The following is a 25,310-nucleotide window of genomic DNA, read 5'->3' as shown; positions in this document are numbered from 1 at the left end:
GCCCCGCAGACAGAGGACGAACCCCGGAGTCGGGCTGGACACTGCTCGGGCCCCGCCCCTCGGCCCCGCCCCCGCCTGGCGGCCGCGCCTCTCGGGCGGGCGGAGCCGCTGAGCTTCGCCGCGGCGGGGAGGAGGGGAGAGCAGGCTCCGAGGCGGCTGCAGGGCACTGGGCTGGGCGGTGCTTTTTTTTTTTTTCTTTTCTTTTCTTTCTTTCTTTCTTTCTTTTTTTTTTTTTTTTCGCAATTTCCACTCGCAGAGAGCAGGAAACCCGGAGCAGCCGGGTGCAGCGGGGCCGCGATGCAGCAGCAGCAGCAGCAGGAGTCGCCCCAGGGTAGCAGCGGCAGCAGCAGCAGAGGCAGTAGCGGGCGGCGCTGAGCTGCCACCACCGCCGCTGAGGACGAAGCCAGCCCAGCAGCAGCCGCGTCCCGACGCTTGCGCCCCCGATCCCTGCGCCGCGACCTCGGCGCTCAGAACCCAACGCCCGGTTCCGCCAACTTTCACGCTGCTTCGGCGGCTCGGCTCGTCTTGGCGCCAATGGGTGAGTGCAGGGACCGTTCGAACCTTCAGCCCATCTGTGTGTAGGGGTCGGCTGGCGCGCCCATCCCGGGACCGCGGACCCGGGGAGGGCGCCCTGGAGCAGGGCCGGGAGAGTGACATCGCGCAGAGCGCCCTCCCTCGCCTTGCGCACCCCCATTCACTCTCACTTGCTTTAGTGTCCCTGCGGAGCCCGCGCGCGGCACGGACTGGAACCCGAGGGGGCCTGAGCAGAGAATCGCGGGGGCTAGCTCGGGGGCTGCTTGGGTTGAGGGAGTCAGGGGGTGTGGTTGGCTTCTTCGGGTGGGCGGGGAGAGTTTTGTCTTTGCCATTCTCCCACCCAAGTGAACCCTCCCCAGCGCTGCGGACCCGGGTACCAGGATTTGGTGGGCTCCGGCCCTGTACAGGGCTCTTGGTGCCTCTTTGGGCCAGCCTGAGAAGAACCTTGAATGTCGGGGTCTCTGGGGGAGGGTTAGATTGTCTTTACTGCCAGATGATGCCGGTGGTGGGAGGTTAGGAAACGCCCCAGTACCGGGCATGGCGGGCTGTCCCAGGGTCCTGAGCTCTTCATGCGCTCCCCACTTGTGCCTCCACCTCTCACTCTGTCTTCCCCCACGCCAAACCCCTCTCCACTCTGTTACACCCAAAGGCTACTTCCTATATCCTCCTCTCAGTCTGTAGGGCCAGGAACTGGAAATGGTGATCCAGTTTTTGATGTACCTAGCAAGCATAATTTCCATGTAGGCAGCTAACCTTAGGTCTTCTGGGTCCTTTTTATTATAGACCTGTCAGTGTGGAAACCACCTTACTGCCCAGAGGAACTGGCACTTTACTGAGCAAAGGACTTGTGATTGTCTGGTCTCTAGTAAACGTTTGCTTTATCTAGGTAATAGCCTTGCTCATGGTCAGCCTTTGCTAGTTATGCCTCTAGCAGATGATTTTTGGGGTGTTTCTAGGCCAAGCATCGCAGTTTGCACATTATAATAAATCGTTATAAAGTGAGACTTTTTGTACGCAGGTAATAGGATCTTACACTAGCCAGCAAGAACTAGGCAGGAGTCAAAGGGTGCTCATACACACACAGCAAGCACTGGAGGAGAGGTCTAACCCAGTAAGTTGTTCATTAGTGAAGTTCAATTCCCTTTTGTGATTGTTTACCAAAATGTCTTTCCCTTTGTCAAAGTGGTAGTGACTGGGTGGCCTCTCAGCTTAAGTGCCCTTTTCTGATGATCACAGCACTCTAGGTCTAAATGAGTTCCTTTATCATATGACTTTTTTTTCCACATCAGAATGACATTCCAGTGTGTTTAACATTTATCTCCTCTACCTGAGGCTCAGTGACCGTTGGGACAGCATTGTGTTGTATGGTACTGCTCAGAATGGTTTTTCTTCCATGCCTGGTGTAGATCCGGCTTAGAATCAATATCGAATAGATGGGTGGATGGCATTAAACTCTGTGAAAGACCCAACACTTAATTCATACTCTTGCTTTGCCTTGATGAAGATGACTTAGCCCATTGGCAAAAGAAAAATACTTTAAAACCCTTATAGGTCATTGTGGAAATACACCAATTTCTTCTGAGGCGATAAGGAATGTTTTGGGGATCACTTTTCCTTTGGGGTGGATTACTGAAAGAGTTCTACACAAAAAGAAGTTGCTGGTCTGCATAGGCAGGCTGGGCTTGCCGATCTCAATGGAAAGAGGATGGAGGCTCCTTTAAGAAGCAGCAGACCTGTTTATCATTGAGATCTAAACTGTTTGCATTCTTTAGGCTCTCTTAAGAAAATGAAAGAGTGCTTTTGCAATTTACAGCCCTTTTCAGTATCATTTTAAAATTGTAGCCATTATGCAAGTAGGGGTGCAGCAACCAATTATTATTTATTTCAAGAGTTTATATGTAAAGGCACCAAGAGTGAAATGAATGCCATTTAATTCATTATAATGTGCCTAAGTGGGATTTAAGGTGCTTGTAGTTTGTGGACAAAAATCACCTGCTGTTTTCTAAAGTGTCCTTAGTGGTATATTTGCAATGAAATACAGATATTTAATAGTTGGTTCTATTTGTTTTCTAAGAGCAAAACCTAGTAGTGCTGGGATTCTATGTACACTACACTACACTACACACACACACACACACACACACACACACACACACCCCGACACAGACACATATATACAGACACACACACACATACACACACATCACACATATACCACACACACATACCACACACACACACACAAACACATATATACAGACACACACATCACACAGACACATACACACACAGACACATATACACAGGTACACACATCACACAGACACATACACACACAGAGAGACACAGGCACACACACCCATAGACACATACACACACACACAGACACACATACATCACACAGACACAGATACACACACACATGCACACAGTCCCTTTCTCCAAAGCTCTCTGGTTTTCAGAAGATTTCTCTTATTTGTCAATTGATATGCTTGCTTGGCCTGACGATGATTTTCCTGCTGATGGCTAACATAATCCAATCATACCTATAGTCCTTGATCTAATCACTAACTGAAAGTCACACAATCCCTAACCCTGAAGTGAAGCTGGTTGGTTGTGCAGTGGTCTCTTATCGAACTGGGAGGGGCCTACGTTGCCAGACACAGGGAAAGCTTCTTATGATTAGAGCAGTGCAAGTCCTGTGACCCAAATCTGGAGGAGTGAAGGGTTTGCAAGCCAAGCAAATGACTTCTGTTGAAGGTTTTCCAGAGAAACAGCGAAGTTTGTATAGCTTGGGGCAATGCCGTGTCAGTGGTCGACTATGCTAAAAGAAAGCTGAAGTGAACGCAATGCTATGCCTTTCACAGACAAATCTTGAATTAGACATGGAAGAAAGGGCTCTCTTCTTTACTTTTCATAACCCAGGGCCTGAGGGAAACCTTGCTGGTTGCAGAGACTTTGGTCATTTCTAATTTTACCTCTCTAGTTACCTTTGCCTTACTCATATTTGTTCACAATGCTTCTGTTCTTAGTTTTTTGAAGTATGCTACATGCAGTGATGAATATTTGTTCATCTATCCATCCATCTCAGGTATCAGTTTCCAGCTTTGTGCCAGGAAACAGGTGCATGGGGCATTTAGATTTACCCACTTAAACTTTTCAGTCTAGTGGAGGATTTTGAGTTGGGCAAGGGTTGCGGCAGCGTGTAAGTAAAAGCTATAGTAGGTCGCCTGAAAGAAGACAAGAAGAATCTGGTGGAGGCCGGGGAACTGGGGAAGATAATGTCTTTGAGGAGAGCGTGAGTCATCACCATCCTCCCACCATCCACCCTTCCTGGGAAGACACCTGGAATTCAACAAGCTGAGTTTCTTCTCCTTGTACACCATGAGGACCATGGTGCTTCTGAGCAAGAGGGTATGAGAGAGGCTGACTTTGGGGTTCTTACCTGGGTTAGGTGGTTTGGGGAGGAGGGTTGGATGCTGCCAGGACTGTTTCTGTGATGGAATCTTTTAGCAAATGCTCTCTAGAACGGGGAGAAATTGGAGCCAGGCAAATAGGGGTTAGTAGAGAGCAGGAGGTATCCACATTAGCAAGATCGAAGGATGTCTGCTCACATTTGTGGTCTTGGACAAAGCTTATGTTTTGTCTATATTCAAACCTGATTACAGGGTGGCTTTGTTTGTGTCTGGTCCTGTTCTGATCACAAGGTGGCCTTGCCTGAGGCTAGGACTCTGGAGGATTGTGGATCTTCAACAGTACACCCAGACTATGAGAACCCAGCCAGTTCCCCAATAGTCGGATCCCTTTTGCTAGTTCTCAAAGTTGACCAGAGGCAGTGGATGAGAAGCAAGACTTTTTAGGGTATGTTCCATGACTGCTACTTTAATATCAGCTAGCTGTAGTCTTAGAATTTTTCTTTAATATTGAGAAAATGAGCAACTGGATAGCTATACCAGGAAATATACGGATTAATACACAGCAGGCTACTGGGAACGTGAGAAAGCAACAGTACCAGAAAACGCCAGAATCCTTATAGTGTTAGAGAAGAGCTGCTGACAGTGGTTTGCAGAGGGCAGTGCCTTGGGATTACTTGAGTGACAAAATCCTTCAGTAGTAATTCCAGCAGAGATTCTGGACATGAGGTCCAATGGTCAGCATTTGAATAAGTCCTCCAAGAAGGTTTTTGTTTTGTTTTGTTTTGTTTTGTTTTTTTAATTAGTTTTTCAGACATACATACACATGCAGCATGATGTACTCGTGGCAGTCAGAGGCCAACCTGTAGGAATCAGTTCTCTCCTTCTGCCTTGTAGGTACCAGGGATGGACCTCAGGGCATCATGATTGACAGCAAGTCTCTTTAAATGTTGAACCATCTTGCCAGCTCTGGTTCTGATAACAGGGCCAAGTATCCAAGCTCCTTGTCTTTCGGATGTTTGCTCTGCCCACTGGAGTATTTGAAGTACTCTGTTCATAACAAGATGTTCTGGGCATTCGGCTGTGGGTATCTGGGCAGTTGAGAAGCAACAATATTCTTCCTACCATACTTATATTAAGTAGGTTTGGCTTTTCCTGGTTTCTCCTGGGTAAGTGAACATTCATAAGTGTCATTTTCTTCCTCCTTGAAGAGTCGACTTTTGGTTTTAAACTTTAGAGCTTTAAAAGCTCATTATTAATAATGCCATGTGCTGTAAAATTTCAAATATGTCCCCCCCATATTTGTGTATTGAAAGCTTAATCCACCACAAATGTTAAAAGTGTTTGGAGTTGGAGCCTTTGTAAGACAAAGAGGGTTGGATGAAATATTGAGAGTGAACTTCTATGATGGAATGGTGTTTTTGTAAGAAGAGAAAGAAGCCTGTTTTGATGTCCTCCACCATAGTATGAAGCAACAGAACAGCCCTTACTAGGAGCCAGGCAACCACCAGTGCCATGCTCTTGGAGTTACCAACCTTTAGAAGAGTAAGTCAAGTAAACCTCTATTCTTTATAGATTACCCTTTCCAGGGTATTTGGTTACAGCAATGGGAAACAGACTCAGACACCACTTTCAAGTTCCACTTTGTATATATTATTTTCATCTTTGGTCTTCACTGCTGATTTTTGAGACAGCTTTGTCCCACTTCTATACTTTTTTCTTTTTTAAAGATTTATTTATTATATATCGAAGTACACTGTAGCTGTCCTCAGACACACCAGAAAAGGGCGTCAAATTTCATTATGGATGCTTGTGAGACACCAGGTGGTTGCTGGGATTTGAACTCAGGACCTTCTGAAGAGCAGTCAGTGCTCTTAATTGCTGAGCCATCTCTCCAGCCCCCCACTTCTATACTTTTGCACCTTGGAGGATGACCTGCCTCTGGCGCTGTGCTGATGGTGCACTAGAATATGTCCATACCGTGGTAACTCATAAACAATGTGTCTCCTATCCACAAAACACACCAACAGTCCTCAGAATCTTTGAATTAACTTGAATTGCCTTCTGAGTCTGTGAACCCCTTTTCTTGGCTTCTTACTCCCAGTTTTCTCTACTACTCTTGCAATCTCTAGTTGAACCCTAAGTGTATCTCTGGAGTAGGCCTCTTATGAGTTTCCCGTTGCTGCTGTAACATAACAGATGATTACAAAGACAGTGGCTTCAAACAACAGGTCCAAACTTTAACATGAGTTTTATAGGGTCAATATCAAGGTGTAGGGAGGGCTGCATTCTTTCTGTAGGATTCTTCTTCTCATCTTGTTCGGTTTCAATTGCTCCTTGGATAGTCTTGGTTCATAACTGCATCTTTCCTGCCTCTGCTTTCCTATGGTGGTCACATCTATCTTATCCTGCCCCCCTTCCCAGTATAAAGACCATTAGTCACTACACCCACTTGAGAATCGGGGTACCATCCTCTTCTCAAGAACCTTATTTAATGAGTCACAGGCTCTGAGGATAAGGAAATGAAGTTTTTGAGGGGGCCATTATGTAGCTGCCATACCCCTCATTCATATTGTGAAGACTGCTCCAAAGATTACTGTACAATACTTCATCTTGTCTGAAGTCTGTCATTTCCAACTGGGTACCGCCCCCCCAGGCTTCACTGCCCTGGCTCCTTGCCTGGCATACAGCAAGTGCCATATGCTAATGAATTACTGAGTAACCCTTTCACCCAGTGTGGTTACTACTTGCAATTCCTGAGACTGTGAACTAGGGGGGCGGGGTGGGAGGGAGGGAGGGAGGAAGAGAGAGAGAGAGAGAGAGAGAGAGAGAGAGAGAGAGAGAGAGAGAGAGAGAGAGAGAGAGAGAGAGAGATTCTTTAAAACCCCCTGGGCAAAGTAGGTTGGCAAGGTCTGTTTGCAAGAGCTCCTCGGGGCCTAAAGAGTAACACCTCAATGAAGAACTACAAGTTTCAAGATAGAAAATTCTCCTCGGCTCTGGTTTGCATTTCTCAGTCTCTGGAATTGCAATGCTGGACTATTCCTTTCTGTCATGGCCTGTTCCATCTGCCGATGAGGCTGAGACTCACATAGGTATAGTGTGCGCCTCCCTGGCCCCCACAGCAACCCCTGACTCTAATATTGAGGAAGCAGCCATATCCAGCTTCTAGGTTCTCTATCAATGTCAAGCTCCCACTTTTTTAGTGCTTTTTGTTGTAATCTCTTCACAACAAGAGTGGTGTGTATATGTGTGTGTGTGTGTATATGTGTATCTATTTATCATATCTATCTATCTATCTATCCATCTATTCATGGTACTGAGAATTAAACCGAGAACTTTTGACTTGCTAGGCAAGGGCTCTTGCACTGAGCTACACCCCTAACCCATTTTTTATATATGACAATTTAGTGTTTTAAGTTTACAATTTGGTACTAAAATATTCACAGCGCTCTGCAACCAGCACCACTGCCTAGCTTTAAAACTGTTTTAAGGTTGCTCCTCCATAGTGAAGTTCAGAATCCCTGTCTTCTAGGGGCTCCTGGGCCTGCTTAGAGAAAGTTTGAAAGCCAAAGGCACCCACTTGAGGTTTCTAAAGGAATACAAGAAAAAGAAAGCATGGTTTGGTTGTTTTGAAAAAGCTTTGGCTCTTGTTTTCTCTGGGAGACACCTTTCTGATTTCCCTCTAGGTACCTTCCCTATGTACATTTCCTGTCACCTCAGAGTAGAATTTGGCTATATGGTTATAGCCTGAAGTAGTTGGTGTGAGTTGCTTGGGTAGTAGTTCATTTGGAAATTGCTGGGATTTATTGAGAATGCCTGAATTCTGGGAGAAGACACTGCAATGCCAAACTGATCCCTTGATTTCACACATCCAGGGGTGATGGCGTTCAACAGTTTCTTCCCTTCAATTCTCTCCCACAGCAAAGGGTCAGTGGTTCATGGTGAGCACTTGTTTTCCAACTTGGTCCTCACGTTATGTGGATACATGTCTTTTGGGCAAGTCTGTCCTTTTCATTAGGGGATGCTTAAACCAAGCATATTATAGCTGGTGCTCTTTACCTCAGTGATAAACTGTGCTTACATTTCGCTTTAGGAGGAAAAAATATCGGTAATAATAAAACTCATGTGCTGTTTGTTGAGGGCTTAGTTGGCAAGCAAAGCCCTTTGTTTATATTTTTCCTTCCATTAGCCAAGAAAGTGGTGGGGACAACCCAGGAGGCTAGCTTGTCCCCAAGAGGAGGGACAGAGAGGCAAGATGAAGTGCAGCTCCTCTTGTTACGCCCCCAACATCTTAGATTATATACTTTAATATTTTGATGCTCATTAATCACTCATTTTGCATAGCAAATTTAGATCTTTACATTCTGTGCAACAGTATGTATAGACAATTTAAATTATCATCTCCTTAAACTTAGCTCCTTACTGATTGCAGCCTGTATACACCAACTCTTGTGTTTATACTGAATTTTTTTTTCCTTAGGACTATTCTATACTTTGAAGACTTGAAACCCTATTCTAGGTCTGGTCCTTTGAGGCTATACCAGTTTTATCCATTACCTGCCACCTCCCTGTGCACTTGTAATTAGCTTGGTGTCCTGTCTAATTATTCCAGTTAGTTCTCTTATTGTGTGTTTTTATATCCTGAAGCAGTTGACATGAGTTACTTGGGAATCACTAGGATTTGCTAAGATGCTTAATCATGTTTTGGACAAGATCTGGAAAGGCCTTCCTTGCTTTGCTGTCCTCTCTCCTTGGCCAGCTTCCTTATGAATCTTCATTGTCTTCATCAGATAGTTTTGGGAGCTGCCTTTGTCTACACATTGCTTCTGAGTGAAATTCATTTGGCTTGAGAGGATTCATGAGTGAAGTTTGCCTTTCTCCTACCTTGGTCATTAAAACAAAACAAAATCACCTTTTAAAACTTGATTGAAATGAGATCATTAAACCACTTAACTTGGTTTTCAGTGACCTACTGTCCTTGGAGAGGTTTCACTGTGGTACCCAGGCTGGTCTTGGAGCTCCAGGACTCAACAGATAGCCTTGCCCAAGCCTTCTGAGTGACTTGGACCACAGCTACTATGTTGACTTCCAATCATTCTCCCATGGAAAGTAGGTGGCAACCCAGAAACAGCCCATCAATGAAGTAATTTGGATACCTAAGGCAGGTTGGGTTGGGTGTTTCTTTATTGATGGTGAGTTTGAGCTACTTTTGACTCTCAGAAAACAACTGGAGGAAAGTCATTTTTGGAGGGTCCTGGGGAATGGAGTTGGGAGGGTAAGAATTGTCACCAGTCAAGAGACTGAGAGCGAGGAACGGTTCACACTCTGCTAATCTGCTTGCTTGGCATGAGGGCTGCAAATGTTGGCTTGAGACCTTTAACATTTATTATTATTGTTATTGTTGTTGCTGTAATTTTGTCTTGAGACAATTTCTTATGTAGCTCAGGCTGGCTTCAAACTCGTTAAACACCTGATCCTTCTGCCTCTACATTGCAAGTGCTGAGATTGCAGGCATATACCACTATGCTTGTCTTCAAACTTAAAAAAAAAAATATTTTATGTGTATAGGTGTTTTGTATGTTACTACATGTACTTAAAGATCTAAATTTGCTATGCAAAATGACTGATTAATGATCATCAAAATATTTATAGTATATTTGTGTACCACTTTCATGTCTGTTGCCTGCAGAAAGCCACACAAGGGCATCTGATCCCTTGGTACTGAAATTCCAGATGTTTGTGAGCTGCTAGGTGGGAGCTGGGAGTTGAACCTGGGTCCTCTGCAAGAGCAGCTAATATTCATAGCTGCTGAGCCATCTCTCCAGCTCAACTTGTCACTATTTTTAAAGGTAGAGTTTGGAATAAATTACACATCCACAATATTCCAAATTCTAAAGGCAAATGATATAAATATTTGAAGGCCTTCCTTTGAGGAAGCCTCAATATGTGAGACACTCAAGCAAAGAAAACAGAACAACAAAAAGACCCTATTTCCCATTCATGGCCTCCAGATACTCTGTGACCCTTTGCATAGATTGTTGATAGTTTGCTTCTGGAGTTTTCTTTCATGGGAGGTTTCGTTCATAGAGGTAGATAGTTACCTCCATTTCCCCAAGAATTTCTTAATGTCATAATGGATGGATGATGAGTACATTTCTACTTCATTTGTGGTTTATGCTCTCTGAGGATGTGTTTTACAATTCTATGTCTGAATCCATCCATCCATTCATCCATCCATCCATCCATCCATCCATCCATCCATCCATCCATCATTCATTTATCTTTCCTGTGGTAGGGATAGAACCCAGGACACTGCATCCCAAGTATTTTTAGTCAGCTGCATCCCTAGCTCCCTTACCCTATTTGATTGGACAGTATGATGTTTGGAAAACTTCTCTGAGGGACTATTATAATCTGAAGAGTTGACTTGTCCACGATCTAAACTGATAAGAGACTTCATCCTAATTCTTAGCTGGTCTAGTTCTAAGTTTTTAGCTGAGATAAGAACTATCTTTTCAAAAAAAAAAAAAGGAATTGTCTTTTCATTGGTCTTGATGTGTGTATATGTGTGTGCATGCATGTGTGAGTGTGTGTGCATATACCCAGAGCCCACTGATACAGAAAACAGGATATTTATTCTCAGATCCATGCAGCCCAAGGATGCCTACTGAAGGAGAGCCTGGAATTGAGGTTAGGCCAGCAGTCTAGTGGCTGTCTCTCCTTCTTGTCCCCATTCTGTGAGTTTCCATGTGTGCATTTGGTTTCTTCTCAGCTCCAAATTTCTACTTGTGAACTCTGAGCCCAGTGGAATCTGAATCTATCTGTCCCTGCACATGGGTGGCCACTCTTCAACCCAGGGAGGAGAGTACCTAGCTGGAATCCTCATGGAAACATTTAAAGAGGCCTACTTGGTGGCAGACATATGACAAGTACTAGAGGTTCCAGGACACATTGATAGCTCTGAAGTCCTGCCTTGAAGAGCATCACCTGGTGTGCTGGGATGCTTGTGGGACATCCCTTGGGACAGGCACAGCCAGAATATGTGCCAAGTGTCTATTTGTCCTATCTTTCTCTTAACAAAGGGGTGACTTATGAAAGTCAGTGTGGCATCTCCTGTGTGGAGATGTGGCCATTAAGATGGTCATTCTCAAGCCGGGCGTGGTGGCACATGCCTTTAATCCCAGCACTCAGGAGGCAGAGGCAGGCGGATTTCTGAGTTCAAGGCCAGCTCGGTCTACAGAGTGAGTTCTAGGACAGCCAGGGCTACACAGAGAAACCCTGTCTCGAAAAACCAAAAAAAAAAAAAAAAAAAAAAGTCATTCTCTTGAATTGTGTGTGTGTGTGTTTTCATGTTTCTCCTTTGAGAGCCTGTATTGTTTAACTGAGTTCAGTTTCTGGTTTTGAGTTGGTGACACTTAAAAGACATTTGGAGTCACTTGGCTGGGTTGGTGATAGCACTCCATGGGGACAGAGCCCTGTTGTGACATTGTCTGGTTCATTTTAGGGAACCTGTGGGTTTTTACATGGAGGAAGAGATGAAGCTATTGTGAAAACCAGCTATAGGCTGCTGGGTTAACCCCTCAAGCTGCTGTGAGCTCAGGAAAAGGGACCAAGACACTCTCCTATCCAGCTTCCCTCTGGCTGGCTGTTTGTCCCTCCCTCCTGCCTTCTCACCCCTCATACACTCTGTTCCCTCACCACCTCTTGTCCCTCATCTCTCTCTCCCTTCCTCCCTTCCTGTGCTCTTCCAGCACCCTCACATTCTGTTTTCCTCTACTTTTAAAAAAAATATAGTTCCTCTTCTCCTTATCTCCTCTCTGTCACCCTGTCTGTCTCCAAGCCCCACCCCCACTGCCCACCCAACCTCTCATCCCATACAGCCTGAGCCCCTTCCTCACTCCTGTCAATTCCTTCTTCTTCCTCTCCACCCATCTATTATGCCCAGCTTCCCCACCCTCCTCACTCTCCATCTGGTACATAGCCTACCCCCCCCATCACATCTCTTTTTCTTCATGTCTCCCCTTCCCCCATTTTTGAGACAGGTTCTCACTTTTTATCCCAGTCTAGCCTCTAACTTACAGCATTTCTGCCCTAGTCTCCCAAGTGCTAGCATTAGAAATGTGTGCCATCACCACAGCTTTTTAAAAGGCATTTTTTATTAGATATTTTCTTCATTTACATTTCAAATGCTATCCCCAAAGCCCCCGCCCTGCTCCCCAACCCACCCACTCCCGCTTGATTCTTCCTCTAACTCAGCTCTCTCCCTTGAAACCCCTTTCTTTTTCCATTCTCCCAACCCATTGGTCTCCAACAGCCCCCATCTCTCTCACATCCTGGGTTTTTTTTTTCCTTTAAACCCTCTCCCACAGAGGAGTCACATGTGCCTCAGATTTTCAACTGATACCCTTATCTTTTTGGCTCAGTCTTGGAGCCAGTGAAAATATTGTTTATCTCTGTGGTCTAAAGTTAAGCTGGCCATGTTCAAAAAGGTTGTGGGAGGCTGTGTGCTCTTTCTATAGGAGAGGAAGCTTGGAGGCTATTCACCCTTTGCCCCCGCAGGCAGGGCTCCTCAAAGGCAGGACAAGCTAGTGTGGGGAGGTTAGTGTGAGGAAGCTCTTCCCAGTGGACAGCCAGCCTGGAGTCTAGGGGAGCAGTGAGTGTCCTCTCTCAGGAGGAGTGTGGAGGCCTTCATCTCCTACTGAGGGCCTGGGAAAGTCTAGCGCACTGGTTGTTTTCTGACTCCAGTGTTAGCTAACTTTAAAAATTTTTTTAAAATTTATAAACACATAATGGCTATATTGCAGAAATTAATAACTTATCAAACAGGAGAACATCAATCAACCACCCATACAGTTCTTAATACAACCCCTATAGTTTTATTTTGGTATTTTTCTTTAAAAATCTATATTTACTTTTGTCAGTGTGGGATGATTATTTGTAGGTCAGACGACAAGCTTGGGCGTTGGCTCTCGCCTTGCACCTTGCATTTGAAGCAAGGTAGCTCTTTGCTGCTATGCCGTACACTCCACATTCATTGGGCTTTGAGTATTCTTCTGTCTCTACCTACCATCTTGTCACAGGATTACAGACTCATATCACATAGGTTCTGGAGATCCAAACTCAAGTTGTCTTGCTTGCTCAGGGAGGACTCTTACCAGCTGAGCCATCTCTCAAGCCCAGCAAGGATATTTCTTTGGGGGATTTTTAGTATATAATTATGGATATATGTACATGATATGTACACATACATATATATCTTCGTGTTTTCACTTAATTTCATAGTGTTCTTCTAAGCTGGTACTTTTAGTAGATAAATATTTGAACTCATGTATCTTAATTTATGTGGCAATTTATTTATCATCTAACATTTACTTTGTTTCTGTGATGTTTGCATTATAAGCAAGGATGCAAAGTTGTTCCCCCTTTTAAGATTTAAGTTTATTTTGTAGTTATGCATATGTCTATCTGTCTGGTTATGTGCCCATGAGGGCAGGTGCCCGTGGAGGCCAGTAGGGGGCGTTGGATCACCCGGAGCTGGAGTTTTAGGAAGTTGTAGGCCACCTGACATGGGTGCTGGGAACCAAACTCAAGTCCTCTACAAAAACAACAAACACTTAACTGATGAGGATGCTTTCCTACCCCATTCCGTGGTACCATTCATAGTTATTTACCATTGCTCTTACACAGTAAAAGCTGAAACCCCTGGGGGCTTGCCTTTTCCCTTCTCTTTCTTTCTCCTTCCCTTCCTTCTTTCCCTTTTCACTACCTGACTGGTATTTGCAGGAACTTTGCTTTTAGGAACCACAGAGCACCATCCATGCCTAAAAACAATTTATGCTAAAAGCAGGGCATGGTGGTATGCATGCCTGTAATGTCAGCACTTAGGAGGCAGAGGCAGGGGGATCGATTGCAAGTTCCATGACCATACATAGTAAGACCTACCCCCTCTAAAAAAAAAGAGTTCAGCAGTGGATGTGGTATGTGTATCTATCTGTCTTTTTAGCACTGGGGGAGTAGCTATAGGAAGACTGCTGTGAATATGAGTCCAGCTACAGTGATAAAGTGAGTTCCAGGCTAGCATGGACTACAGAATGAGATCTGGTCACAAAACTAAAAAACAAACAAACAGCTTTAAGCTCCAAAGATGATCAAGATGAGTGACTAAAACCAGCATCGAGGACTCAGTCTGTAGAACCATCTCAAAGCCTTGCTCATTGAATAAGTTTTATTAATGGACAATCTTATGTAAATGATTTGTTTGCTTACCCAAGTATCCACTAAATGTCAGCTTGCATACTTGATAAAAATGCTAGTTGAATATTTATGATGGCCTTCCAGGGGCAAGTTTCTGTGAAAGTTGTAAAATTTATAGATGTTAAAAAGCCTTAGTAGTAATGTGTGCCATACCCTCTCTTCTGTTACCTTATCAAATTCTAACTCTAACTTGTGAATTTGTTGGGTAAACATAATAGTTGACTTGGTACTGTTATATCTTGGGATTCAATTAACATAGCCAAGTGTTTATTGGGTGTTTGTTAACTGTAAGCTTTAGAACATAGGGATTGGAAGATATTCTGAAGTTTCGCCCATGGACACATTTTGCTTAACTTTCCTTTTCTAATTGGGAGGAAATTGTGGGTGTGGTCATTTCAGGAACCACAAAAACAGTCGTTGAAACAGAAGACCTCTGAGCAAATTCTGCTTATCCAGAAAGAAGGAAAAATGCCCGTTTCAGGAAATCCCATCAGATTTGAAAACACTTTTCTGGGCTTTAACCAACTCTAGCGGCTGTGAAAACTCCCTCCTAGTTGGAGATTTAGAGAAAATCAAAATAGCTTTGCTCAAATAACTAATGCTGAAGTTCCCCTTACAAGGAAAATGTTTCCCATGAGTCCCTGTTTTGCCTTAAACTTTTGAACGTTTATTAGCATTTATTGATTTTATTGTGGTTAGGTATGCATAGCATAAACTTACTGCTTTGGGTGCTGGGGAGATGGCTTAGGCAGGGAAAGTGCATAGTTGCATGACCCTGATGACCCAAGATCAGTTTCCAGAACTCATGTAAAAATATCCAGATATGGTGGTATGTATCTGAAGTCCCAGCACTTCTCGGGGTGGAAGCAGGAGAATTGCCTAGAACCTCTCCGGGTGGCTAGCTTGGAGAACTCAGCAGAAACGACAAGAGAGACCCTGCTTTAAGAAGGAGGAACGCAGCCAGGGGTGGTGGTGCATGCCTTTAATCCCAGCACTCGGGAGGCAGAGGCAGGCAGATTTCTGAGTTCGAGGCCAGCCTGGTCTACAAAGTGAGTTCCAGGTCAGCCAGGGCTATACAGAGAAACCTTGTCTTGAACCCCGCCCCCCCCCAAGAAGAAGGAGGAATGCAAGAACCAACTGTGGTACATACGCAACACACACATACACACACACACAGACACACACACCACTTTCAAGTATGAAGCTCAGTGTAGTTAAGTACATTCACACTGTGGTACACCAACACCATCATCTTTCCTAAGTGAAACACTATCTTCCTGGTAGCTATAATTCTATTTCAGGTCTCCGTGAATTTTCTTCTTTATACCTCAGATAGATGCAATCATACCATGAGTTCACTGATTCTTTTGTGACTGGCTTATTTCATTCAGCATATTACCTCTAAGGTTTATCCATCTGGTAGCATTTGTCAGAATTTCCTTTTAATTGCTTTAAACTATATAATAATAATGTTACTTGAAAATGCAGGCACTTAACTACGTATAAACTGATTTTGCTTTTAGCTCATTTACAAGTATAAACCTGAAATGAATTCACAAATTAAGCATAAATTAAGCTGCCGAAGTTCAAATCAACACTCATAGAGGCATGATGGTGTTTCAGAGATGAAGTTGTTGCTTGGCTTTGTGACAGGCACTTGGTGGAATCTTTCATGTATACTTGTATCTCCTAGTCTTTTCTTCTGTGTTCAAAGTATAGGGAGAATCTGTCCTACATACAGTTCTCATTGAGTCCTTTTCACATGCTGCAAGGTATCAAGAGCACTTCTGGATGCAGATGGGATATTTGTGAGCTGCAGCAGACATCATTGTCAATGTGTGATTGTGAGCCTGTTCTTCATTCTGAGAACTTACATGGTACATGCCTGTGTTTGATCTTTGTCCTTCTTTCTCTCTGGCCTGGAGGGAACATCTCCTAGGAGTCTTCTTAATGGTTATCTTTCCCATTTCAGAAGAATAGTTTTATCATTTTCATATTTATCTCCATAACAAAGGCATGGTTTTGCTTGGTTTTAGTTTGATAACTGGAGTTGAAACTGCAGAGATTTGAGACTTGCTTGTTGTGTCTAGTTTTTGAGTTAATTTGTTTTCTTCCTTCCATTGTCTGAGTATGTCACAGTGGGTATGTGTCCCATCTCCAGCTGCTAGACACATCATTTCCAGAGTTTTCATATCACCATTCTTACAGATGTCTCTGGCACACATGTAAAATATGTGTACTTAAAAATGAGAGCAAGGAGTGATTTTGCTGGGTTTCAAGTTGGTGGAGTTCCAGAGTGTGTGCAACAAGCGTTTGTTCTTGACTAACGAATGAATGAGCTAACCAATGAATGAAGAAGGAAACAAAGGAAAAAATATCTGCATATTCAGTTTTAACGGACAATTTTTAGTTGATCTTCAAATTTGTATGTTTCCAAAGTGTGAACATTTCTGCTGCTCACATTCTCAACAATATTTGCTATCCCAGATGTATTGAGATGTCATCTAAGCTGCTTTCCCAGAGAACCTCCCTTGCCCCCTGAAAGATGTTATAGTCTTCTTCTTTCTCAAGCTACTGCTGGTCAGAAGACAATTCAGGGTCCAAACTGTTACGCTCTGCAAGGGCATTGGAACCAGGCTCCTTCTCTGTTTTTGGCATAGTTGATTCTGGCTCCTCAGCACCAGGGCACCTCCCACCCCATGGCAGTGTTCCTTTGTTAAGGAAGCTGCTTTCATCACTATCAGCTATCCCTATAGCAAGAACACCCACCTCATGGCAAGAATATAGTTACGGTCTTAAATGCAGTTGCACATGTCTATGGAAAGGTCATCTCCAGAGGTCTGGGGAAAGGGCTCAATCGTTAAGACTGCTTGTTGCTCTTCCAGAGGGTTGAGATTTGGTTCTCATACCAACATCAGATGGCTCCCAATCACATGTAACTCCAGTTCCCAGGAATCCTGTATCCTCTTCTGGCCACTGCAGGTACCTCTATGTGAGCACACACACACACACACACACATACATGAATAAAAATAAAATTAAAAGAGAACCATAATCTCCAGCTGGGCAACCATGTGCCAACCAAACCTGATGGTGGGGGAGTGCTTGTTTCTGTTGCCATAACAAATTACAACAAACTCAGTGGCTTAAACAACAAAGACCTATCCCATAGTTCTGGAGTTCAGAAATTCAAGATAGAGATGATCCTTGTTCTTGGTTTTTCTAGCTTCAAGTGACCACCTCCTCTCATCGCCGTGCCCTCTGTTTCCTTCATCACCTCTCCTCTGCTGGCTCTTCTGCCTTCCCCTTGCATCATTTAAAATCTTACGGAATTGCATAGGGCCCACTGACCTAATCAACGATATTCTCACCGTCTCAAGATCTGAAATGTAACACACCTGCAAAGTCTCTTTTGCAGTGTTGAGGAACATATTCACAGGTACTGGGATTTCTGATGTGCACACAGATGAGAGCAGTGGTCATTGTTCTGTACACCATTGGGGGAACAAAGTGTTCTGTTTCTAAAAAGAGGAAGAGTAAAAATGGGGACTAGAGATGATTATCAGTTTCTGCTGTATCATATGACCACAATTTTGTGAGACTCCTGGCTGTGTATATATTTTTTAAAGCAGTAAAATTGTCGAAGCTGGTGAACTTGTCAAGGACAGGGTTTTGTTTTTCAGGAGTTCATGATTCACAGAGTTGAAGTGTTCTCATATTCCCCAAAACAAACCGTATTTTTGAGGTCTACATCCTTAGTCACTAGTGCCTGAGACGTCTGTCAGTTTTCTTTTGCCACATTCCGTTTGTGGAGGGCATTTCCAATTACTCTTCTAGTTGTGTTTTCTTGAGTGCTAAGCAGCTACCACCATCACAATGATCAAATGCTGCATGAGTGTATCAAGATCTTCAGGCATACTTAGAGCTCCAGTGTGTTAAAAATAAAGAGAATGTGGATGGGGAAATGCCTCGATCCCTAAAGGGCACAAGCATGAAGACCTGAGCTTGGAATCTAAGAATCCACACAAAACCAAATGCAGTAGTGCACCACTGTAATAATCCCAGTGCTTCTGTGGTGAGATGGAACAGGGGGACAGGAGAATTCACAGAAGCTCCTGGGTCAGCAAGCCTGGTGTATGCACCTGTCTCAAGCAGAGTAGAAGGGACTTGTACTTGCTTTAGGTGCACACACACACACACACATACACACACTTCATAATAGCATACCGAGGCCAGGGCCCTCCTGTGTGCCATCACCCTTTATCAGGCATTTTGTGCACATAGAAGGCAGAGTAAACAAGCTCCTAGAAGGTAGAGTAAACAAGCTCCTCTTTTCTAATGCCTTTTGGCTTTCAGTTTGTGTGTTCATCTGTTCTGGGTAGGGAGGGCGGGGAGATACATTGGTACTTTTTAGCTTGTGCCATCAGATTGGAATGTTTGTGCAGCCCCAGATTCACTCATATGTTAATGTCCTAGTACCTAATGTGGTCCTATTTGGAGATGGTGCCTTTGGGGGAGATTAATTACAGGTTCGCTCATACTCCTTGACACAGCCTGATTTAAAAATCTTTATTTTTTTGTCTTTTGCCATTAATTGCTTCCTTCTGGCCACCAAGAGCCAAGTGAGTAATTAGTCATACTCACATACACCCATTTTTGTACACGTTAGAACAAACTCTCTATAGTGATGACTTAGGGAGTCTCTAGTTGCCAACAAGACTTATTTGTCCTTTGTTGGCGCTAGCAGAACCTACCCACCGCTTCCCTGGGCTCTGCTTTCTTTGCATGTTCAAGTCCCTCCTTATTGTCCAGGGCTCAGTCTTGGGAAATCTTGGCTTTCAGCTTATAGCTGACAGTTTTTGCTTAGGAGGTGGAAGAGAATAGTAAGCTTGACTACAGTAAGTCATGTATGTGCATTCCAGTACTTATGAAAAGGAAGAAATCAATTGGCAAAGAGCTATTTATTTTTGAGGCGGGTCCGTGAGACCTCTTATTCACTGTTGTTTTCCTTGGATTGCTGAAAAATGGAAGAATCTGAGCTTCGTTTGTAGCCATCCCTAATTCTGCTTCCTCCCTCTCTCCCCACCCTAACTTAGATGCTTCCGGAAGCATAAAGAAGGGTCAGACACGTGTTGAAGAGAAGACACATGTTGGTTGACAAAAACCAGGGACTTTAAGGACCCCAACCTTCATGCTCTGTGTACATTGTCCCTGCCCCCTGGTTGTCAGGCCATGATAACAGCCTTCAAATTCACATGGTGTGTTACCTATAATGGGTGGCAAAAGGAAAAAAATCTGGTGAATGAGAAGAAACAACACGAGTCTAAAGGCAGAGTATCATTTTCCCAAACCAGGGTAGAAATAATCATTTAATTACATGCCTTATTGGTTTCCATTGGCCTGAGATTGGTGGTCAGGTGCAACTGAGAAAGTCATTACTGCCTGTAGTCTTCCTTACTGTTGGCCATGTTGTAAGGCATATTTATGTATTTGGAAGTAATTTCCCTGCAAATGACCTAAAAAAGTAGGCATGGGAGAATTTTGACATTGAGATAGAATTTATGACACCCCCCCCCCCAGATCACTTGCCTCATATGCATGGGAATCTTTTCTTGGTCCTTGACTCATCATTAACAGAAGTTCCTTTTGTATTGAAATTACCAAGAGATGACCCTATTGGTGATCAGCGTCCTGTAATGCTCGGACCTTGTTGCTGTCTCCTCCTAAGTTTACCATAGAAGGTTCTACTTTATCAGTTTAAGTTGTGGTCAGCCTTCAGGCTTTCCACACTTCCTCTTGGGTCTGTAATGAAGTGAATTCGTGTGCCTTAGGCTGTGCAGAGTCGATCTCAGATATGAGAGCCCATGGGCTGATTTCTACAGGGCGCTCATCCTGCATTTTAGGGAAGTGTAGCTGGCTGGCCCCAAATGAGGGATGTTTTTCTTCTTTCCTTCACTGACTGGACTCCAACTTTTTATCCTGAACTAGACACTGCCATTTACAGCAGAGTTCATTTCTTTTCATTAGGGAGTAATTGCTTAAAAAAATGTTCTCCGCCCCCCGCCCCCGTTAAAAACACAGTCTTTCATCTTCTAAACCTGCAGTGGAAGCTCCCATCAGCTGGCCTCACATGCAAACAGTCTGTAATGGTGAAGGTGGTAGTAGGATGCTGAGTCTCTTTGGATTGTCTTGAATGTTGACAATAAATGTTGAGTGAATCGGCTTTGGATGTTATGTGTGTCCACTCCTTTAGGGACCATCTCTTGTGTCCTAGACAGCTCTACCTTTGGATGTTATTACACTTTGGAGAATGGGAGGAGCCATATGGCTGCTTCCTAGGCAACTGAGACTTGCTGAAAGTAGAGCTTAAGTGGCTCAACTGTCCTGGCATTGGAAATCATTACTTTTTATTTTTAGGTTATCCTCTGTTAGCCCTAACTCCTTTCAAGTACAGGCAATTGGAATCAATGAGCAAGAACCTTTGTCAGATGGGCCCTGTCTGAATTTAAACTTTCCCTCTCAGTTAGTTGGAAGGAGTTTAGGAGACCTAAATCGAACGAAAGAACAGTGCTGATTTCCATGTTCGCTCTCTTTCAGCCGAATCTGCCATTTAAGGAAGGTTCTGTCTCCCTGTGGATTTAGGGTACTCACTACAAGAAAATGATGTTCAAAAGAGTTCATTCTGGCTCTTTATGAGCTCACGGCACCAGCTAAACCAATAGCCATAAGAACAGTTTGCATTAAAAAAACCCAACCCTTTGAGGCTCCTGAAGAGCAACCCCGAGACTGGGACTCAGACAGTGTGAGCTTCAGTGGGTCTCAAAAGGAAATTGGTGTCATCATCTTTAGTTGCAAAGTGTTGCGTTAAATGATAAGAAGAGGCTTACCTTGCATTGCTCATTTCCTAAGTAATAATCTTATTTTACTATCCCCGTTCTTGCCCACCTTCAGTTACAAAAATAACTCTGAGTGGGTTTTCTTTTTAAAGATTTGTGTCAAACTGATACCTCATAAAATGGCACAAGCAAAGTGTTCTATTTAGAACCTGTCCTGTGACATAAAAACACACGTGTTTTCAGTTATTGGACTCTGGTTTTTGGAATTAAGGTTAGGGGAATGAAGACTGATAGTAGCTATGGGCATGGAGCTAGGTTTTCAGACAAGACATGAAAATGCTGTGGATTTTGCATAAATAGATTTACTTAAGTAAAACTTGCTTATTCATTAGGCCCCAAACATGCTGCTATGGCATTTCGTAAATAGGACTTTATGTTTCCTATTGCTACCTGTTTTATTTACATATCTCTTGTTGTGATAAGACATTATGACCAAGGCAACTTACAGAAGAAATTATTTATTTTGGGGCTTCGAAGGATGAATCCATGATGACAGAGCAAAGGGATGGTGGTGGCAAGAACAGCAGAGAGCTTACACTATAATCCATAAGTACTGGGCAGAGGCACACACACACACACACAGAGAGAGAGAGAGAGAGAGAGAGAGAGAGAGAGAGAGAGAGAGAGAGAGAGAGATTTTAAAAGCTCAAAGCTTGCCCCCAATGACATTACTCTAGATAGTTTACTGGGGACTTTTTGTTCTCATCACGTAGTGGGCAATGGTGTCAGTAGCAGCTCATGGTGGAGGATAGCTTCCGTCTTTACAGCACTGCAGGAAGTTAAGAAGGTGCAGTTCCCAGACCATGGCTCAGGAGAGGCTGCCCTCGGGCTGGAGCCTCATGGTGGGATGCTGTTAAAGGGGGCATGGAGTGAAGCTGACAAGTCACAGCTGGGCTGGCCAGCCAGTGAGTAAGAAGGAAGCAGGAAGATGAAGACAGGAAATGGCAGTCGAGTCAGTCCCTTGGGAGAAAGAAAATAGAAGATGGGGTTGGCTACATTTGACCTAAAGAAAGGAAAAAGAGGGGCCTTTTTTGTCCTGTGCTTTGGAATTGGTTCCTCTCTTGAGGTAATGCGGAGACTCTAGACTGAATAAATTTGGTCTCTGTTTAGATATGGGTTGTGCTTTTGCCACCGAAATACAAAGGCTTCAGCGTGAGCGCTGAGTCTTGCAGTGGGGGGTAGGGAGAGCAGCAGCCCATGTAATCTAGTCCCAGGAGAGCTCTGCTCTGGGGGTTGCAAACGGACTTGTACAGATTCACAGAGCCTTGGCCGTTTCCTCAGACTCCTAAGGTAGAATCTGCTGTGAACTGACCTATGCTGGGTTCTACTTTGAAGAACCATCATGTTCTCCTGGGACACAATAGAAGGGAACTTTGAGGGTCATTTCCCACAGCCTTATGATCAGAGAATATTCCAGCCACTCCCGACTCTTGTTAGTCGGAAGGCACAGGGAAGCTGTGCTAAGTTCCCAGTCACAGTGTCTCTGTGTGACAGTGGCGGAATTCAGCTAACCCCCAGAAGGAGGCCAGAGCTTTTATTTTCTAGCCAAACATGGGCCCGGACACAGTACTTTCTGAAGAGAGGGTAGAGTGCTGATCTTTGTAGATTCTTCGCTGTAGTTCTTACAAGAATCAGCATGCCATGACAGTGTTTTCCCCAGTTCACGGGACACAGGGCCATTGCTCATGGTGATGGTTCATCAGCTGCAGCCAGGAAACTCGGATTAGTCTTTCCTGCTGGCCCACCATGCCTGGGAGGGGCATTTGTTTCTGATATGAGTACTTCGAGTATGAATCGAGCATCTTTGGGTAAGAATTAAAGCTAATTAATAAACCAGGGTATATTTCACTGCTTGGTTTTTTTGAAAGCATGAGTTGATTTTTAACACTTTATTTTGAGGGGCTGGAGAGATGATGGCTCAGCAGTTAAGAGCACTGGCTGCTCTTTCAGAGAACCTGGGTTCAATTCCCAGCAACCACATGGTGGCCCACACATGTCTGCAACTCAGTTCCAGGACTTCTGACACCCTCACACAGACACATATGAATGCAAAACTCCAATGTACATAAGTTAAAAGTAAATTTAAAAACTTTATTTTGAAAACCCTCAAAGATATGGGTACAGGGGGAAAATTCCTGAATAGAACAGCAATGGCTTGTGCTGTAAGATTGAGAATAGACAAATGGGACCTCATAAAATTGCAAAGCTTCTGCAAGGCAAAAGACACTGTCAATAGGACAAAAAGGCCACCAACAGATTGGGAAAGGATCTTTACCTATCCTAAATCAGATAGGGGACTAATATCCAATATATAATATATAATAATATCCAATATATAAAGAACTCAAGAAAGTGGACTCCAGAAAATCTAATAACCCCATTAAAAATGGGGCTCAGAACTGAACAAAGATTTCTCACCTGAGGAATACCGAATGGCAGAGAAACACCTGAAAAAATGTTCAACATCCTTAATCATCAGGGAAATGCAAATCAAAACAACCCTGAGATTCCACTTCACTCCAGTCAGAATGGCTAAGATCAAAAATTCAGGTGACAGCAGATGCTGGCGAGGATGTGGAGAAAGAGGAACACTCCTCCATTGTTGGTGGGATTGCAAGCTTGTACAACCACTCTGGAAATCAGTCTGGCGGTTCCTCAGAAAATTGGACATAGTACTACCTGAGAATCCAGCAATACCTCTCCTGGGCATATATCCAGAAGATGTTACAACCGATAAGAAGGACGCATGCTCCACTATGTTCATAGCAGCCCTATTTATAATAGCCAGAAGCTGGAAAGAATACAGATGTCCCTCAACAGAGGAATGGATACAGAAATTATGGTACATTTACACAATGGAGTACTACTCAGCTATTTTTTTTTTTTTTTTTTGGTTTTTCGAGACAGGGTTTCTCTGTGTAGCCCTGGCTGTCCTGGAACTCACCCTGCAGACCAGGCTGGCCTCGAACTCAGAAATCCGCCTGCCTCTGCCTCCCGAGTGCTGGGATTAAAGGCGTGCGCCACCACGCCCGGCTACTCAGCTATTAAAAAGAATGCATTTATGAAATTCCTAGCCAAATGGATGGACCTGGAGGGCATCATCTTGAGTGAAGTAACACAATCACAAAAGAACTCACACAATATGTATTCACTGATAAGTGGATATTAGCCCAGAAATTTAGAATACCCAAGATATAAGATACAATTTGCTAAACGCTTGAAACTTAAGAAGAACGAAGACCAAAGTGTGGACACTTTGCCCCTTCTTAGAATTGGGAACAAAACACCCATGGAAGGAGTTACAGAGACAAAGTTTGGAGCTGAGACGAAAAGATGGACCATCTAGAGCCTGCCATATCTGGGGATCCATCCCATAATCAGCTTCCAAATGCTGACACCATTGCATACACTAGCAAGATTTTGCTAAAAGGACCCAGATATGGCTGTCTCTTGTGAGACTATGCCGGGCCTGGAAACACAGAAGTGGATGCTCACAGTCAGCTATTGGATGGATCACAGGGCCCCCAATGGAGGAGCTAGAGAAAGTACCCAAGGAGCTAAAGGGATCTGCAACCCTATAGGTGGAACAACAATATGAACTAACCAATACCCCCCCCCCCCGCCCCCTGGAGCTAGTGTCTCTAGCTGCATATGAATCAGAAGATGGCCTAATCGGTCGTCAGTGGAAAGAGAGGCCCATTGGTCGTGCAAACTTTATATGCCTCAGTACAGGGGAACACCAGGGCCAAGAAGTAGGAGTGGGTGGGTAGGGGAGTGGGTGGGGGAGTGTGTGGGGAACTTTTGGGATAGCATTGGAAATGTATATGAAATAAATACCCAATAAAAAATATGGAAAAAACTTTATTTTGAACAGACTTCAGTGTTGCAGAAAAGATGCAAAAGTGATATTGGGCTCTCACATAGCTCCCACCCAGTTTTCCCTATGGTTGGCTAGCATCTTTCATAATCATAGTTATGTTTATGTTCTTGTTAGAACTGGGAAACCAACGTAGGCATAATACTATTTGTCATATTGAAAGTATTATATAATGTCATCCGTTTTTTGACTGGGGTCCTTTTAAAAAAAATTCTTGTCTAGAATCCTGTCCAGAATCTTACCTTTCATTTGGTTGTTGTTCCATCTTGGGCTCCCACTGTCTGTGACAGTTCCTCCATCTGTCACGACCTTGATAGTCTGAAGCATATTGATTAG

General features: G+C 43.9%; 1 protein-coding gene across 6 annotated transcripts in view; it reads left to right on the top strand.

Annotated features, from left to right (window-relative positions):
• The first annotated feature begins 212 nt into the window (after positions 1–212).
• The window catches only part of Sh3kbp1 (SH3 domain containing kinase binding protein 1), a 358,871-nt gene continuing 333,773 nt past the window's right edge, over positions 213–25,310 (top strand). For 2 of the 6 annotated variants that reach the window (XM_029473428.2, XM_021152667.3), the window contains exon 1: positions 217–538. In XM_029473428.2, coding sequence (XP_029329288.1) covers positions 535–538 — 4 coding nt within the window. In that variant the 5' untranslated portion in view covers positions 217–534. Of the gene's footprint in view, positions 539–25,310 lie in introns of all 6 variants that reach the window. The other 4 variants (XM_029473429.2, XM_029473430.2, XM_029473431.2 and 1 more) reach the window with 4 other exon arrangements.

This window comes from Mus caroli, unplaced genomic scaffold (assembly GCF_978045245.1).
Source record: "Mus caroli unplaced genomic scaffold, Mus_caroli_1 scaffold_5, whole genome shotgun sequence".
Classification (NCBI taxonomy): domain Eukaryota; kingdom Metazoa; phylum Chordata; class Mammalia; order Rodentia; family Muridae; genus Mus; species Mus caroli.
The sequence above is the reverse complement of the archived record's forward strand: the minus strand, read 5'-3'. Positions and strand labels throughout refer to the sequence as shown.